Source organism: Aquarana catesbeiana, linkage group LG04 (assembly GCF_042186555.1).
Source record: "Aquarana catesbeiana isolate 2022-GZ linkage group LG04, ASM4218655v1, whole genome shotgun sequence".
Taxonomy (NCBI): Eukaryota; Metazoa; Chordata; class Amphibia; order Anura; family Ranidae; genus Aquarana; species Aquarana catesbeiana.
The window spans coordinates 681,008,835-681,026,173 of NC_133327.1; the positions used below are offsets into that span (position 1 = coordinate 681,008,835).

Here is a 17,339-nt window from a genome sequence, read left to right on the forward strand (position 1 = left end):
GAGGTGTTATAGAGATAATGAGGGGGAGGAGTTATGGAGATTAGGAGGAGGGATTATTGGGATGACTATATCAGAGGATATAGAGAGGTGTTATAGAGATAATGAGGGGGAGGAGTTGTGGAGATTAGGAGGAGGGATTATGGGGATGAAGATCAGAGGATATAGAGAGGTGTTATAGAGATAATGAGGGGGAGGAGTTATGGAGATTAGGAGGAGGGTTTATGGGGATGAAGATTAGAGGATATGGAAAGGTTATGAAGGTGGGGAGAGGTGTTATAGAGATAATGGGGGGGGGGGGGGTTTAGAGATTAGGAGGAGGGATTATAGGGATGAAGATCAGGGGCTATGGAGAGATGTTATAGAAATAGTGAGGGGGAGGAGTTATGGAGATTAGGAGGTGGGAATATTGGAATGAAGATCAGAGGATATAGAGAGGCGTTATAGAGCTAATGAGGGGGAGGAGTTATGGAGATTAGGAGGAGGGATTATGGGGAGGAAGTTTAGAGGCTATGGAGAGGTGTTATAGACATAATGGGGGGGGGGGGCTTATGGCGATTAGGCAGAGGGATTATGGGGATGACGATCAGAGGATATGGAGAGATCTTTTTTTTTTTTTTTTTTTTTTTTTTTTAAAGCCCATGGTGTGTAAACACTCAAAAACTTCACCCGGTGCCAAAAAAATTTGCACACACATAAAGAGTGAAACACAAAAACGTGCAACAGGTGTACACAAGCCCTCTAAAGTGCCTTGCCATGATCCCCCCGGGGTTGTTAGGTTCCAGACGGGGACTTGCACTTGGTCCATCTGGCCGAAGCCAGAAGCTTTTTCGCCAAGAGGTTTTGCATAGCCACCCCTAATCCACCTCGCCGTGGATCAGGGACGGAAGCAAGCGCCAACTCCTGGCAACTGATAAGAACAGATCCTACACTTGATCTTAGCCAAAAGGCCGAGAAGCTTTTTCTTTTCTCTCGCTCCTTGCTCTAAATTTTACCTGGCTGTGTTCCTTTTCTCGGCATTGCTTCTGCTCCCAGCTCTTCTCTCCCCTCTCGCTCCAACTTGCACCTGGCTCTGCTCTTCTTGGTATTGCTCCTGCTCCTGGCTCTTATTTGCATTTGGCTCTGCTCTTCTTCTTGGTATTGCTCCTGGCTCTTCCCTCCCTCCCGGTTCTAACTTGCACCTGGCTCTGCTCTTCTTGGCATTACAAAGCAGAGAAGAAGGCGCTTTTAAGCGCAGTATTAAAATACTTTAATTACAAGGAAGGGTTAAAAACACTTACAAGATGGAAGTGAAAAACAGGCACATCAATGAATCCATAACGTCCAGCGGGATGCCTCCTGGGAGTAAGACAGCTGCAGGTGGAAGTTCCAGCCGACCAGTGGTGGTAAATACTGTCTCTCTGATCCAAGATGGAGAGCTGTGCTGTCAGGACTGGTGTTTCATCAGATTGGGCGACCCGTCAGAATGTGTAACGGAAGTAACGTTCCGTCGCCGCCATCTTGCTACACCTCACACTCGTCCACATTAAGGATACAGTGAGAAGGGGGCAAGCGGACATCTTGTTACACCCACTGGAGTTTTGCATTTTAGATGTATTTATACCGGTAAAGTGAGTTTATATAGTGAAATACAGTATTTAGAACTCCGTCCGACTAGTTATGCCGCGTACACACGGTCGGTCTTTTCGACCGGACTGGTCTGTCGGACGCCGACGGACCAAATCCGGCGCACAATCCGATCGTGTGTGGGCTTCATCGGACCTTCAGCGGACTTTTCCAGTCGCAAATCTGATGGACTTTAGATTTGGAACATGCTTCAAATCTTTACGTTGTAACTCCGCCGGACCCAGAAATCCGCTCGTCTGTATGCTAGTCCGACGGACAAAAACCGACGCTAGGGCAGCTATTGGCTACTGGCTATCAGCTTCCTTATTTTAGTCCGGTGTACGTCATCACGTACGAATCCGTCGGACTTTGGTGTGATCGTGTGTAGGCAAGTCCATTCGTTAGAAAGTCCGGAAGTCCGTCAAAAGTCCGTCGTAAGTCCACTGGAAAGCTTGTCGGACCAGTCAGGTGGAAAAGTCCGACCGTGTGTACGCGGCATTAGATGTTGAATTTTAAAAGCAGCGGCAAGCCTGCCCATCTCACAGGTTTGCTAATGTGACAGAAGTTCGCTGCTTTTAAAATTCAACATCTCACCAGTCAGAGTACTGTATTTCCCTATATAAACTCACTTTACTGTTAAAAATAAGTGTAAAATGCAAAACTCCGGCGGGTGTAACAAGATGTCCGCTTTCCCCCTTCTCAGTGTATCCTTACTGTGGAGGAGTGCGGGGTGTAGCAAGATGGAGGCGACGGAACGTCACTTCCGTTACACATTCTGACGGGCCGCCGAATCTGACGAAACACCAGCATAGAATCCAGACAACCGGAAGTGACATCAGAGTGGGCGGTACATGTTTTGGAGCATGTCCAGTCGCTCCTTCTTCAAACCAATGCAGTAATGCAAGGGGGAGGGGTTTATGAGAGTCAGGGGCGGGACAAATGGGCAGGGAGTGGGTGGGACTGATAATGACTGCCATATAAGTAGATGGCAGTATGCAATGGAATAAAATGCAGTAAAATACAGTAAAATAAAGTAAAAAAACTTGTCGCAGTAAAGGTAAAGATACCCAAAACATAAACACGGACTGGGACAGAACTGCAACAAGTAGAACATAGATAAATCAAATACCAATATTTAGACAGAGTGTAGACACTCATATGGGATGCAAGGTGTGTCTAAATATTGGTATTTGATTTATCTGGATTCCATGCTGGTCCTGACAGAACAGCCCTCCATCTTGGATCAGAGGGACAGTATTTACCACCACTGGTCGGCTGGAACTACCTGCAGCTGTCTTACTCCCAGGAGGCATCCCGGTGGATGTTATGGATTCATTGATGTGCCTGTTTTTCACTTCCATCTTGTAAGTGTTTTCAACTCTTCCTTGTCATTGAAATGTTTTATTACTGCACTTAGAAGCGCCTTCTTCTCTGCTTTGTTGTTCCTATAAAGTGTGCTTCCCTCTTCTGAAGGGCTGCTGTGGTGCATTAATCACGTCTCAAGAGCCAGTCATGTACTGTTTTTGTTAAAGTCTCCTTGTTATCCAGAGCCCCCTATTCTCCACAATCCTTCTTCTTGGCATTGCTCCTGGCTCTTCTCATACTCCTGGCTCTAATTTGCACCTGGCTGTGCTCTTCCTCTTGGTATTGCTCCAGCCCCTGGCTCTTCCCTCCCTCCTCGCTTCAACTTGCACCCGGCTCCTTAAACCATCTGCAGGAAAGAAATAAGAAAGGGTTCCATCCACAGGTTCTACACTGGGGTCCTTCACCCACCAGTCACACCAGGAATGGAGAACACCATGAGCACTGACTCTTTTCTCTCCTCTCTCTCTCTCCAGGATCCCTCAGAAAATACGTATTGCCGGCAGCCTGGCTGCCATTTTCGTGGTCTTTTTGCTGACGGCCATCTTTGTGAAGGTCGAGTTCTCCCCCGGCACTTTCTTCACTGTAACGATGGTCAAAATCGTCTTTATCAACTGTGAGTACAGAGAAAATTCACTGTCCATCCAACCATCGCTATGGGGTGTCTGTCATTATAGAGATGTTTGTGTGTCACTACGGGGTTGTCTGTCCATCTAGTACGATGGGGGTGTCTGTCCATCTAGTACTATGGAGGTGTCTGTCCATCTAGTACTATGGAGGTGTCTGTCCATCTAGTACTATGGAGGTGTCTGTCCATCTAGTACTATGGAGGTGTCTGTTCCAATGTCAATATGGGGTTGCTTGTTTAACCTTCACTATAGGGGTGTCTGTCAATTACCATGGGGGTATCTATCCAACTGTTAATATGGAAGTGTCTGTCCAGCCCTCACTATGGGAGTGCTTGTTTAACCGCCACTATAGTGGAGTATATCTGTCTGTAACTATGGGGGTATCTGTCCAATCTTTACTATGGGGGTGCCTATCTATCTGTCACTATGGAGTTGTCTGTCAACATGGGAGTGTCTGTCAATCTGGTACTATGGAGATGTCTGTCCAGCCCTCACTGTTTGTTTTGCTTTTACTATGGGTCTGTCTATTAATCTGTCTATTAATATGAGGGTGTCTGTCCATCTATCACTATAAGGATGTCTATTCAATTCTCAAAATGGCGGTGTCTGTCACTATTGGCATGTACTATATGTCTGCCCTTCACTATGGGGGTATCTGTCACTATTGGGGTGTCTGTGCATCCATTACTTTGGGGGTGTTCATCTGTTAGTGTGGTATATTCTGCCAGACCTTCACTATAGCGGTTTCTGTCCAACCAGCACTGTGGGGTGGTCTGTCTGGCCATAACTGTAGGGTGGTATGTCCAACCTTCACTATGAGGGTGTCTGTCCGTCACTATGGGGGTGTCTGTCCGTCACTATGGGGGTGTCTGTCCAGCCCTCACTATGGGGTTGCTTGTTTAACCTTCACTATGGGGGTTTCTGTCTGTCAACTACCATGGGGTGTCTGTCCCATCGCCACTATGGAGGTGTCTGTCCATCCATCACTATGGGAGTGCTTGTTTAACCTCCACTATAGTGGAGTCTATCTGTCTGTAACTATGGGGGTATCTGTCCAACCTTTACTATGGGGGTGCCTATCCATCTGTCATTATGGAGTTGTCTGTCCAATTATCACTATAGGGGTGTCTGTCCACCTGTCAACATGGAAGTGCCTGTCAATCAGGTACTATGGGGGTATCTGTCCAACCATCACTATGAGGGCGTCTGTCCATCTATCGCTATAAGGATGTCTATCCAATTATCAAAATGGCGGTGTCTGTCACTATTGGCATGTACTATATGTCTGTCCTTCACTATGGGGGTATCTGTCATTATTGGGGTGTCTGTACATCCATTACTTTGGGGGAGTTCATCTGTTAGTGTGGCACAGTCTATCAGACCTTCACTATAGGGGTTTCTGTCCAACCATCACTACGGGCTGGTCTTTCCAACCCTCACAATAGCGGTTTCTGTGCAACCGGCACTGTGGGGTGGTCTGTCTGGCCATAACTATAGGGTGGTATGTCTGACCTTCACTATGGGGGTGTCTGTCCGTCACTATAGGGGTGTCTATTTTTCTGTTACAATGGGGTGGTCTGTCTGACCTTCACCTATGAGTCTGTCCATCACCATGGGGGTGTCTGTCCCTCTGTTACTACAGGGTATTTGGCAATGACTTTGGGGTGTCTATCTATCACTATAGGGTTGTCTGTCACCTTGGGTCTCTCTCCTTCCATCACTATAGGGGTGTCTGTCACCTTGGGTCTCTATCCTTCCATCACTATAGGGGTGTCTGTCACCTTGAGTCTCTATCCTTCCATCACTATAGGGGTGTCTGTCACCTTGGGTCTCTATCCTTCCATCACTATAGGGTTGTCTGTCACCTTGGGTCTCTCTCCTTCCATCACTATAGGGGCGTCTGTCACCTTTGGGATCTATCCTTCCATCACTGTAGGGGTGTCTGTCACCTTGGGTCTCTCTCCTTCCATCACTATAGGGGTGTCTGTCACCTTGGGTCTCTCTCCTTCCATCACTATAGGGGTGTCTGTCACCTTTGGGATCTATCCTTCCATCACTGTAGGGGTGTCTGTCACCTTGGGTCTCTTTCCTTCCATCACTATAGGGTTGTCTGTCACCTTGGGTCTCTCTCCTTCCATCACTATAGGGGTGTCTGTCACCTTGGGTCTCTATCCTTCCATCACTATAGGGGTGTCTGTCAGACCGTCACCATGGGACTGACTGTTCGTCTATAACTATGGGGGTGTCCATCCATCATAAACAAGGTAGTGTGTCTGTGGAGGGGGGTTGAGGATGGTAGACCCCGTCAGTGCCGCTTATGGCAGGCGGGAACAATGGGGATGCTGCTAAAGCTGGCCACACTCATTACAATTTGATTATACAATTGTCCTCCCAACAACAATGTAGTGCCAGGGCCCTCACAACCTAAACCAAATCAGATGGGCCCTCAAACTGCATAATGAGTAAATCAGATTGTACAATCCAGTTGTAACATGTATGGCCAGCTTTTTCTGCAGAACTGATTGTCCTCCCCATCCAATGGCCATGAGTTGGGCCCCACACATGAATGATATAGTCATTCGATTTGACGGAAAATGTAGTTTAAGCTGCTGCCATTTGTGTGCCATGAGTATTAACAAGTCGCATTTGTGTCTGTTCTGTGTAATTCCTAACGATCTAATAAATGTGACGTTTCCCATGGGGGTCGGTGGGAGTTTATTGACCGGGTGCAGATGCTGAATTACACAGACGGGTTGGCTGAGTCGCCCCATTATGGTACCCCGGCCCCTGGCAGTCGGCTCCGGGAAGTCTCAGTAATGTGAGAATGAAGCGTGAGATGGCGCTCAGCGAAGCGGGAAGGACGGCAACCGTGTGACGGACAAGCCGGATCTTCATTCACATTGATCTTGGTTGTTGGTGGATCTGGTGTGATACGGTAATAACGCTCCCCTCTCTCCGTCTCTTCCGCAGCGTTCGGTGCTCTCCTCCAGGGAAGTCTCTTTGGATTGGCAGCCCTCTTCCCAGCCAGTTATACGGCACCCATAATGAGCGGTCAGGGACTCGCAGGGACGTTTGCCGCTTTCGCCATGATCTGCGCCATTGCCAGTAAGTGCCAGTCGCTATCGGTATATTGTAATTCTGATAACTATAGGGAACACATTTCCCTTCTTTATGACTGCAACATCTTCTATTCCCCCATCCCAGTCCATATAACCCCTTCCAGTCACTATCTCCCCTCCATTCCCAGTATGCCTAGTCCATATCCCCTCGACTCCCAGTAACACCAGTCCATATCCCCCAACACTTCCAATGACACCAGTCTATATCCCGCTCTCTCCCAGTAGCCCCAATTCATATATCCCTCCTCACTCAGTATAGTGCAGTCCACATGCCCCAGTCTTTCCCAGTAACCCCAGTCCATATCCCTCACCTCTCCTAGTTAGTCCAGTCCTTATCACCCCCCTCTACCAGCAGGGGCGGACTGACAACTCATGGAGCCCCCGGGCAATAGGAGATTATGGGGCCACACAGTATACAATCACACAGTATACACACACAGTATACAATCACACAGTATACACACACAGTATACAATCACACAGTATACACACACAGTATACAATCACACAGTATACCCACACAGTATACAATCACACAGTATACACATACAGTATACAATCACGCAGTATACACAGACATGTTTCTATTGGCTAAGAAGGTACTGGAGAGGTGGGGCAGCTATAATCTTGGGATTTTTAGACCAAAAGGTAGTCGGTAAGGGGCATTTCAGAGACAGATGTAAAAAAAAAAAACACAGATTTTTACATACTGTCCCTGGTTTTACTGAAGCTGGCAACCCTGATGGGGCCCCCTAGTGGCCGGGGCCCTCGGGCAGTGCCCGAGTGGCTGAATGGTCAGTCCGCCCCTGTCTACCAGTATCACCAGTCCATATTTTCCCCTCTCATATTAGCCTCAGTCCCTATACCCCGCTGCTGTCTCCATAACCCCATTGCATTAACCTCCTCCTCACCCAGTATACCCCATTTTATATCCCCCTCCCCTCCAATAACCCTAGTCCATATTCCCTCTCTCCCAGTAACCCCAGTCCATATACCCTTTGCTTTTTCTAGTGTACCCAAACCCTTTACCCTCCCCCCCAGTCTATAGTTTTTGTACTTTCCGTCTAACTCTGCTCCATATCCTCTTCCACTATTACCCCTATTCATATCTTCTCCAGCTAAGTCCAGTCCATTTTCCTTTCTTCCCCCAGTAACCCCAGTCCTTACCTCCCTCCTCCTACAGAAACCCCAGTCCATATCCTTCTCTTCTTCCAGTAATCCCAGTACATATTCTTCGCCTCTTCTACTCACACCAGTCCATATCCCCCTTCTCTCTGTGACTCCAGTACGTACCCCCCTCCTCTCCTAATAGCCCCAATTCATCTGCCTTTCCTTGCCCAGTAATGACAACTCATTTTTCCCTCCTCCCATTAACACCAGTCCCTATCACTCTCTTCTCCCATTAGCACCAGTTCCTATCACCCACTTCTCCATTTTACAACAGTCCCTAACACCCTCTTCACCCATTAACACAAGTTCTTATTATCCTCCTCTCCCATTAGCACCAGTCCCTATCACCCTCTTCTCCAATTAACACCAATCCCTATAACCCTCCTCTCCCATTACCACCAGTCCCCATCACTCTCTTCTCCCATTAGCACCAGTCCCTATCACACTCCTCTCCCATTAACACCAGTCCCTGTCACTCTCTTCTCCCATTAACACCAGTCAATTTTACCCTTATCTCCCATTAACCCTAGTCCATATCACCCTCTTCTCCCATTAGCACCAGTTCCTATCACCCACTTCTCCATTTTACACCAGTCCCTATCTTCCTCTTCTCCCATTAACACCAGTCCCTATCCCCCCTCCTCTCCCATTAGCCCAGTCCCTATCATCCTCTTCTCCCATTAGCACCAGTCCCTATCCACCCTCTTCTCCCATTAACACCAGTCCCTATCACCCTCCTCTCCCATTACCACCAGTCCCTATCACCCTCCTCTCCCATTACCACCAGTTCATATCCCCCTCATTCCCCAGTAACCCCGGTCTGTATTTCTGCAGGTGGCTCAGAACTGGAGGACAGCGCCTTTGGCTATTTTATCACAGCCTGTGTGGTCGTCTTATTGGCTCTCCTGTCATACTTGGTGCTCCCCAAGCTGGTGAGTGAATTCCGCCCTCCAGACAGCGAGCAGACGCCGGGAACGCTCAGAAGTCATAAACATTTTGGGTTTTTAAATGTAATGATCTGTTTTATTGTAAATCCCATTTAATGCTGCCACAGGGTTCTAATCCAAGGCTGCAGAAAACAGCAATTCTTCAGGCTACATAGGACCCGAGGCGGTAACAATCATTCGCAATATGACCTGAAAATAATCGCCATGTGGCTGAGAATAACTATCGTATGCGTTACACGGCTATAGGGATCGAGTCTGATATCCGAGCTGGGATCCCCAAACTAGGAAGAGATAGAAGGAATAAAATGCCAGAAGATTCTTCTGTGGTCACTGTGAGGAGCGGAGCTCTATCTGACTTGCTGCAGCTTTTATTGCACATTGTGAGAAGCTCACAGTGTGCAGTGGAATCAAAGTTAGCCATTTCAGTACAGGGGAGTACTGAAGAGTCCACCTTAGGGTACCCCCCTACAACAGAGTCCCCATCAGATGCCCCTACCTTAGGGCCCCTGATCTGAATCCCCCCTTACATCAGTGCTTCCATCAGAGCCCCCCTTACATCGGGGGGGGGGCATTCAGAGTCCCCCCTTACATTGGGGGGCATTCAGAGTCCCCCCTTACATTGGGGGGGGCATTCAGAGTCCCCCCTTACATTGGGGGGGGCATTCAGAGTCCCCCCTTACATTGGGGGGGCATTCAGAGTCCACCCTTACATTGGGGGGGACATTCAGAGTCCACCCTTACATTGGGGGGGACTTTCAGAGTCCACCCTTACATCGGGGGGGCCATTCAGAGTCCCCCCTTACATTGGGGGGCATTCAGAGTCCACCCTTACATTGGGGGGGGCATTCAGAGTCCCCCCTTACATTGGGGGGGGCATTCAGAGTCCCCCCTTACATTGGGGGGGCATTCAGAGTCCCCCCTTACATTGGGGGGGACATTCAGAGTCCACCCTTACATTGGGGGGGACTTTCAGAGTCCACCCTTACATTGGGGGGGGGCATTCAGAGTCCACCCTTACATTGGGGGGGACTTTCAGAGTCCACCCTTACATTGGGGGGGGCATTCAGAGTCCACCCTTACATTGGGGGGGCATTCAGAGTCCACCCTTACATTGGGGGGGGCATTCAGAGTCCACCCTTACATTGGGGGGGGGCATTCAGAGTCCCCCTTACATTGGGGGGGCATTCAGAGTCCCCCTTGCATTGGGGGGGCATTCAGAGTCCCCCCTTACATGGGGGGGGCATTCAGAGCCCCCTTAAATTGGGGGGGCATTCAGAGTCCCCCCTTAAATTGGGGGGGCATTCAGATTCCCTCCTTACATGGGGGCCCCCCCCCTTACATCAGTGACCCTATCAGAATCCTTACATCAGGGTCCCATTCAGAGTCCCCCCCCTTCCATCAGAGTCCCATGCAGAGTACCCACTTACATCGGGGTCTCATTCAGAGCACCCTCTTACATCAGGGTCCCATTCAGAGCACCCCCCTTACATCAGGGTCCCATTCAGAGTACCCCCCTTACATCAGGGTCCCTATCAGAATCCTTACATCAGGGTCTGTATCTGAGCCCCCTCTTACAGCAGTGTCCAAATCATCAAAGACCACCTGATCTGGATTCCCTATCTGTGCACATTAACTGTGGACTAGATACAATCTTGTAGCGGAAGGAAAGTTGTCTGTGAGCCATTATTCAAAGACCCCCCCCCCCCCTTTAAATGAACAGACAGTGATCAGTTTCAGCAGACTGTAGCTAGAATGTATTATATATCAGATTCATCCTGGGCTCACTGCGCCATCTGCTGGCCATACAAGTTAAAGATCATCCTCGCTGAAAGACATTGCCGAAAATCTCATATAAGCTTCAACACGCTGGGGTCATTTCATAAGGATATTTTTGGATATTTTTTTTTGATCTGCAGCTTTCATTAAAATAATCCGCGGTGATCCTGCCATGAAGACATTTGTTCAGCCACTTCCTATTATAGGGTGACAATGCTCTGCCCCCATCTTCCAAAAAAAAATTTTATTTTCAAAAACTTGTTTGCTACAAAGTTCAACTAAATTCCATCCAGTGCGGGTTTACATCAACTTTACTACATCCCCTACAAATCAAGCAAGTGTGTAGATACAAATAGTTCCTTTCTTTTGCTGTCCTTGGGACCATCATGTGGAGTTATGAAATGTCTATGACAGTGGTCTCCAAAATGCGGCCCCGGGGCCAGATGTGGCCCTTTTGATTGCATTTATCTGGCCCTTGGGGCACTATTCATCTCACTGATAGGAGACTCTATTCTGCCCACTGACACCAACAATGGAGCAAAATTCCTGCCACTGACACCAACAATGGAGCAATATTTTTTCCCCTTATACCAAAGATAGGACGTTTACTCCCACCAATGCCTAAAATAAACTCCTATTCCTGTCCGGCCCCCCAAAAGTCTGAAGGACAGTAAACTGGCCCTTTGTTTAGAAGGTTCGGAGACCCCCCTGGTTTATGAGAATAAAAGGAAACGTCCGTCTTTATTCTTATAGTAATATGCTCCCAGAGGGCTCTCTGAATATGGATTTATATAAAAGATGGCACCCCCGGACATGTGCGCGCCCCCTAGCCTTGCTTACAATTGGATGGCCGGGATTATGAACATCCAAAAGGGTGGCTGCGGATATCATTTTTCATGTAAGACTGGAAGCTCTGCAGCCTCGCCCTCCTCCCTCCCCCTCTCTTCTGCACATTGTACATGTTTTCGGAATTGGGGTCACCGGGGCACGTTACGGTCTCATTGGCATTAATCAATCTTTGTGATTTCAGGAGTTCTATCGCTACTACACCAGTGAGAACCTGAACAACACGGCCAGTAATGGCACCGATATGGAGCTGAAGAAAGATTTGCTAAAAGGTGAGAGGGATCCATTGCTGAGCGTCCATCTGTGATCTATTGTATTTGTGTAGATGTCAGGTGTGTGTGTGTGTGTGTGTGTGTGTGTATATATATATATATATATATAAATATAATATTGGTGTATTTTGGTTTTGTGCTGCCCTAGGCAAGACTAAAATTGCCCCCTCCCCCCCCATTCAAATTTGTCCCACCCCTTCCTATATCAGGTGGCTATAGTAGCTATGTGGGGGTCTCTGGTGGCTGTGCAGGGTCTCTGCTTGACTGTAACCCCCCCCCCTGCTAGTCTGCCACAGTGCTCCCCCAAACCCCTCACTAGCTTGCCACAGTGCCCACCCCCCCTGCTAGCAGAAGAGATACGAATAGGAAGGAGAGAGAGATCGGGGGGCATGGAAAAGGAGAGAAATGGAAGAAGGGGTGAAAGAGGGGGGGTGAGAGACACTCCCAGTGTCCACACCCACCATGCACCCCCCTAGTGTCCACACTCACCATACACCCCATATACTCACCATACACCCTGACCCACGCCACCCCCCACCCCCCAGTGTCCACACTCACCATGCACCCTGCCCGCCCCCCCCCCACTCACCCCCCAGTGTCCACACTCACCATACACCCTGGGCCCCCCCCCCACACACCCCCAGTGTCCACACTCACCATACACCCTGCCCCCCCCATACACCCCAGTGTCCACACTCTTCATACACCCTGCCCCCCCCCCCCCATACACCCCAGTGTCCACACTCACCATACACCCTGCCCGCCCCCCCCCCCCATCCCGGTGTCCACACTCCCCATACACCCCAGTGTCCACACTCTTCATACACCCTGCCCCCCCCCCCATACACCCCAGTGTCCACACTCACCATACACCCTGCCCGCCCCCCCCCCCCCCCATCCCGGTGTCCACACTCCCCATACACCCTGGCCCCCCCACTGTCCATACTCACCATACACCTGGCCCCCCCACTCACTCCCCCAGTGTCCACACTCACCATACACCCTGGCCCCCCACACACCCCCAGTGTCCACACTCACCATACACCCTGGCCCCCCACACACCCCAGTGTCCACACTCACCATACACCCTGGCCCCCCACACACCCCCAGTGTCCACACTCACCATACACCCTGGCCCCCCACACACCCCAGTGTCCACACTCACCATACACCCTGGCCCCCCCCACTCACCCCAGTGTCCACACTCACCATACACCCTGGCCCCCCACACACCCCAGTGTCCACACTCACCACACACCCTGGCCCCCCCCACTCACCCCAGTGTCCACACTCACCATACACCCTGCCCCCTCCACACACCCCACACTCACCACACACCCTGGCCCCCCCCACTCACCCCAGTGTCCACACTCACCATACACCCTGGCCCCCCCCACTCACCCCAGTGTCTACACTCACCATACACCCTGGCCCCCACGAACCCCCAGTGTCCACATTCACCATACTCCCTGCCCCCCACACACCCCCAGTGTCCACACTCGCCATACACCCTGCCCCCCGACTCACCCCCAGTGCCCACAGTCACCTCACACATTAGGGGCCAGTTAAAAAGATTTACCAAGTGGCGTTGGACCCAGAATTATTCAGGTATCATCATACAGGAGATCAGGAACAGTTCTAGCAACCTCTGGACATAGGTGTGCGCAGCCTATTGCTTTAGGGTGTGCACCCCAAAGCTCCAACACATATATGCTATGCGTTTGACATATTTACCGGCCTCTTCCCCGCTTTCCACCCTGAAACAATGGGAGGAAGGGGGAGCCAGGGAGCACATGGGGGGACCCGGGCAACAGAAGGAAGAGGAACAGGGAAAGGAGGGACGGCGGGGGGTGGCATATATTGGTACAGCTACCCCCTGTATTTTCCTCCTGTGGCAGCTGAATGTTAATGAGAGGGAGATTAGAAGAAGCCTACTTTCAGCTGCTGCAGGAGGAAAATACAGATTGGTTCCACTAAACTCCACCCCTCTCCTGTCCAGCTTCTGAGGGTCAGCAAGGAAGGATTGTGGTTTACCTGTCACCTACCTGTCCTTGGCGGGTTGCCAACCACAGGATTAGGGTGTGCCCAGGCACACCTGGCACACCCCCTGCGCACGCCTATGCTCTGGAGGAACCCTAGTTGAGAATGGATGGCTTAGAGCAGTGGTTCTCAACCCTGTCCTCAAGTACCACCCAACAGGCCATGTTTGCAGGTTTTCCTTTATCCTGCACAGGTGCTTTAAATCAGAGTCTATGGCTTGGTATTTTGGACAGCTATTTTATCTCAGAGAAAATCCCAAAACATGGCCTGTTGGGGGTACTTGAGGACAAGATTGAGAACTACTGGCGTAGAGCAATGTTTCTCAACTCCAGTTCTCAAGTACCCCCAACAGGTCATGTTTTCAGGCTACCCATTATTTTGCACAGGTGATTTGATCAGTTTCAATTAGTAATTAAATTAATTAAGCCTTAGTAATTACCACAGCCGTTTCATCTGAGGAAAATCCTGAAAACATGATCTGCTGGGGGGGACTTGAAGACTGGAGTTGAAAAACATTGGCATAGAGCAGTGATCTCCAAATTGTGGCCCAGGGGCCGGACTGGATGCAGCTCTCTGTCTGCCTTTCTCTGGCCCTTGGGCACTATTCTTCCCACTGACACCAATGATGGGCACTATTTCTTTCACTGACACGAATGCTGGGGCACTATTCCTCCCACTAACACCAATGATGGGGCACTATTCCTCCCACTAACACCAATGATGGGGCACTATTCCTCCCACTGACACCAACAAACGGGCATAATTCATCCCACTGACACCAACCATTTGGCACAATTCATCCCACTGACACCAACAATCGGGCACTATTCTTCCCACTGACACCAACAATTCCTCCACCTCACACCAACCATAGGGCAATGTTTACTCCCACTGATGGGGCATTTTCGAATCCCACTGGGCACAGTTTTGCCAGCTGAAACATTTTTGAGAGTTTGGAGACCCCTGCCTTAGAGAGTGAATAGAAGGCTCTGGTTGTTGTGTGAAACACAGATTCTCTTCCATCATCCAGCATGTAGAGCTGGTACTCATCTACCCCTCCTAGAGAAAAGCTGGTCTTTAGTGATGCCTCTGGGGGGGGGCTCTGTTGTACCCTATATAGAAATCTGTAATGTGATTGGTTTGTATCCTCCATAGGTGACCCGGCAACAGAAGCTGGAGGGAAAGCTGAACAAGGAAACCATCCATCATCAACATCCTGAAGAAGGTTGTCCTTGTGTGGTGTTCACCAACCTGACCCGAACTATAAATTCCTATCACAATGAGCCACAGTAGGGGGGTCACTACACATGAGGTTTGTAGCCGCTTCTTAGCATTAGAATAACCCTTTCACGGCTATCCTATACACACGATCAAAGAAATAGTTGCAATGACACATTGAGGGAATTCAGAGACTGTTGGGTTATACTGCCACCTACAGGAGGACTGGATACTTCAGGACATGCTTGTAGGTTAATTGGTAGACATGTGCAATTCGTTTCGTTCCGAATTCGTTTTTTTTAACGAATTTCGACAAATTCGTCAATTCGGAAACATCCGAATTAACGAAAGCCTGTTTAACGAATTTTTCCGAATATTCGTAAATTTGAATATTCTAAAGTTTTTGTAAATTCGGAAATCTGAATAATAATTACCTAATAATAACTTAACTATTACTAACTATTAAATTATAGGTATTGTAATTTCCTTTCAAATTTGACTGTTAGTGAACGTAACAAATACAAATTTATCCCAAGTTACGAATTATCTGAAGTAACGAATGCCGTATCTAAACGAATGGAACGTAATGAATGAATAATAATAAATAACAATAATAATAATAATACAAACGTTTTATTATTATTAGTTCCGTTCCATTTGTTTACATTTGTTTATATGCGGCAATTCGTAACTTCGGATAAATTTGTATTCGTTACATTCACTAACAGCCACATTTGAAAGGACATTACAATACCTATAACTAATTTAGTAGTTAGTTACTATTTCAGATTTTCAAATTTCCAAGTTTCCGAATTTTCTAATCAACGAAAATACAAATTTTTCTAATTCACGAATGTATGAATTTATGAATTTACAAATGTACAAATTTATGAATGTATGAATTTACGAATTGCGATGATAACGAATGACCCGAAAATGGGGAAAAAAAACGAATAAAACAAACACATTTTTTGGCAGTGCACATGTCTATAAATTGGATCCTGTCTAAATTGTCCCTAGTATGTGTATGTATGAATGTGAGTTAGGGACCTAGATTGTAAGCTCCTTGGTGGTAGGGACTGATGTGAATGTACAATGTAAGGCGCTGCATAAAATTGACTGCACTATACAAGTACCTGAAATAAAATAATAAACGAAATACTGGCAAAAAAAAAAAAAGAGTCACCAGCTTGGTGTAACCCCTCCCACTCCCAGCATGTCTCAGTTTTTTTGCTAGTGCCCTAGGAGGATGGACTTCTCTGTTTTGTCTTTTTTTTTTTTTTTTTTCTTTTGGTGAGTTTTTTTCCCCCACTTAAAGACCAGGCCTTTTTCTGTACATTTGTTGTTTAGAAGTAATAGAAAATATGTATTTTTGCTAGAAAACTACTTAGCAACCCCCAAACATTATACAGTGGAACCTTGGTTTACGAGTAACGTGGTTAACGAGCGTTTGGAAAGAGGAGCAACTGTTTTTTTTAAATTCTGGCTCGGTTTGCGAGTGTTGTCTCGCAAAATGAGCAGAATTCAAGCTAATGGGGTGTGCAGTACCGCATTAGGCCAGAGGTGCGGGGGCGCTGGTGACACTCGGAACGGTTCGGAGATACTGATACCGAGTGTTTCCGAGCCTTTCCGAGACTTTCCCAGTTCAGCCGGGCTGTCCCAGAGTATTTCCAAGGCTCTCCGGCGCCCCCCCCACCTCTGTTTACGATGCGGTATTGCATGCAATAGAAGTCAACGTGGAACAAATTATCTTTGTTTCCATTAACTTCTATGGGGAAACTCACTTTGATATGCGAGTGCTTTGGATAACAAGCATTCTCCTGGAACGGATTATGCTCATAATCCAAGGTTCCACTGTATATTTTTTTTCTTAGCAGAGACCCTAGAGAATAAAATGGCGGTTGTTGCAATATTTTATGTCACACGGTTTTTTGTGCAGCGGTCTTTCAAATGCAATTTTTGTGTTTTTAAAAACCTCTCCCACCGCCTATAAAAGTGTTCTTGCATCAAATTGGCCGCTGGGGTCACTTTTATTGGAAAGCTGCAGCCATAACCCCCCGTATTTAATGTCAAGAACATGGCGTATTTTTTACAGTTAGGTGGTCGACGAGTGGTTAAAATGCAATCCTGGATTACTATTCATATCAGCAGCTTCTCAGCACCAACTTTGGAGGCTTTACATGGACCCCACTGGACAGGACATGCGGGGCTAGCCTGGAATGTGACCTTCACTGGCCACCACATTGTGGTGCTTTCCAGTTTACTGGCTAGTTACCCACAGAGCTCTGTCAGTTTTTTATTCCATTAATACATCATTAAATGTATTCTTTAGATACAGGCAATGTATGAACCTGAATG

At 48.1% G+C, this 17,339-nt stretch overlaps 1 protein-coding gene and 1 pseudogene across 1 annotated transcript in view; one reads left to right on the top strand and one right to left on the bottom strand.

Moving 5' to 3' along the window:
- Positions 1 to 17,339, top strand: part of SLC29A1 (solute carrier family 29 member 1 (Augustine blood group)) — a 68,722-nt gene that overhangs the window by 43,548 nt on the left and 7,835 nt on the right. The window contains 6 exon segments of the mRNA XM_073628984.1: positions 3,441 to 3,580; positions 6,564 to 6,698; positions 8,717 to 8,814; positions 11,636 to 11,723; positions 14,919 to 14,957; positions 14,960 to 14,988. Coding sequence (XP_073485085.1) covers positions 3,441 to 3,580; positions 6,564 to 6,698; positions 8,717 to 8,814; positions 11,636 to 11,723; positions 14,919 to 14,957; positions 14,960 to 14,988 — 529 coding nt within the window.
- LOC141141945 (U2 spliceosomal RNA) lies at positions 833 to 959 on the bottom strand (annotated as a pseudogene).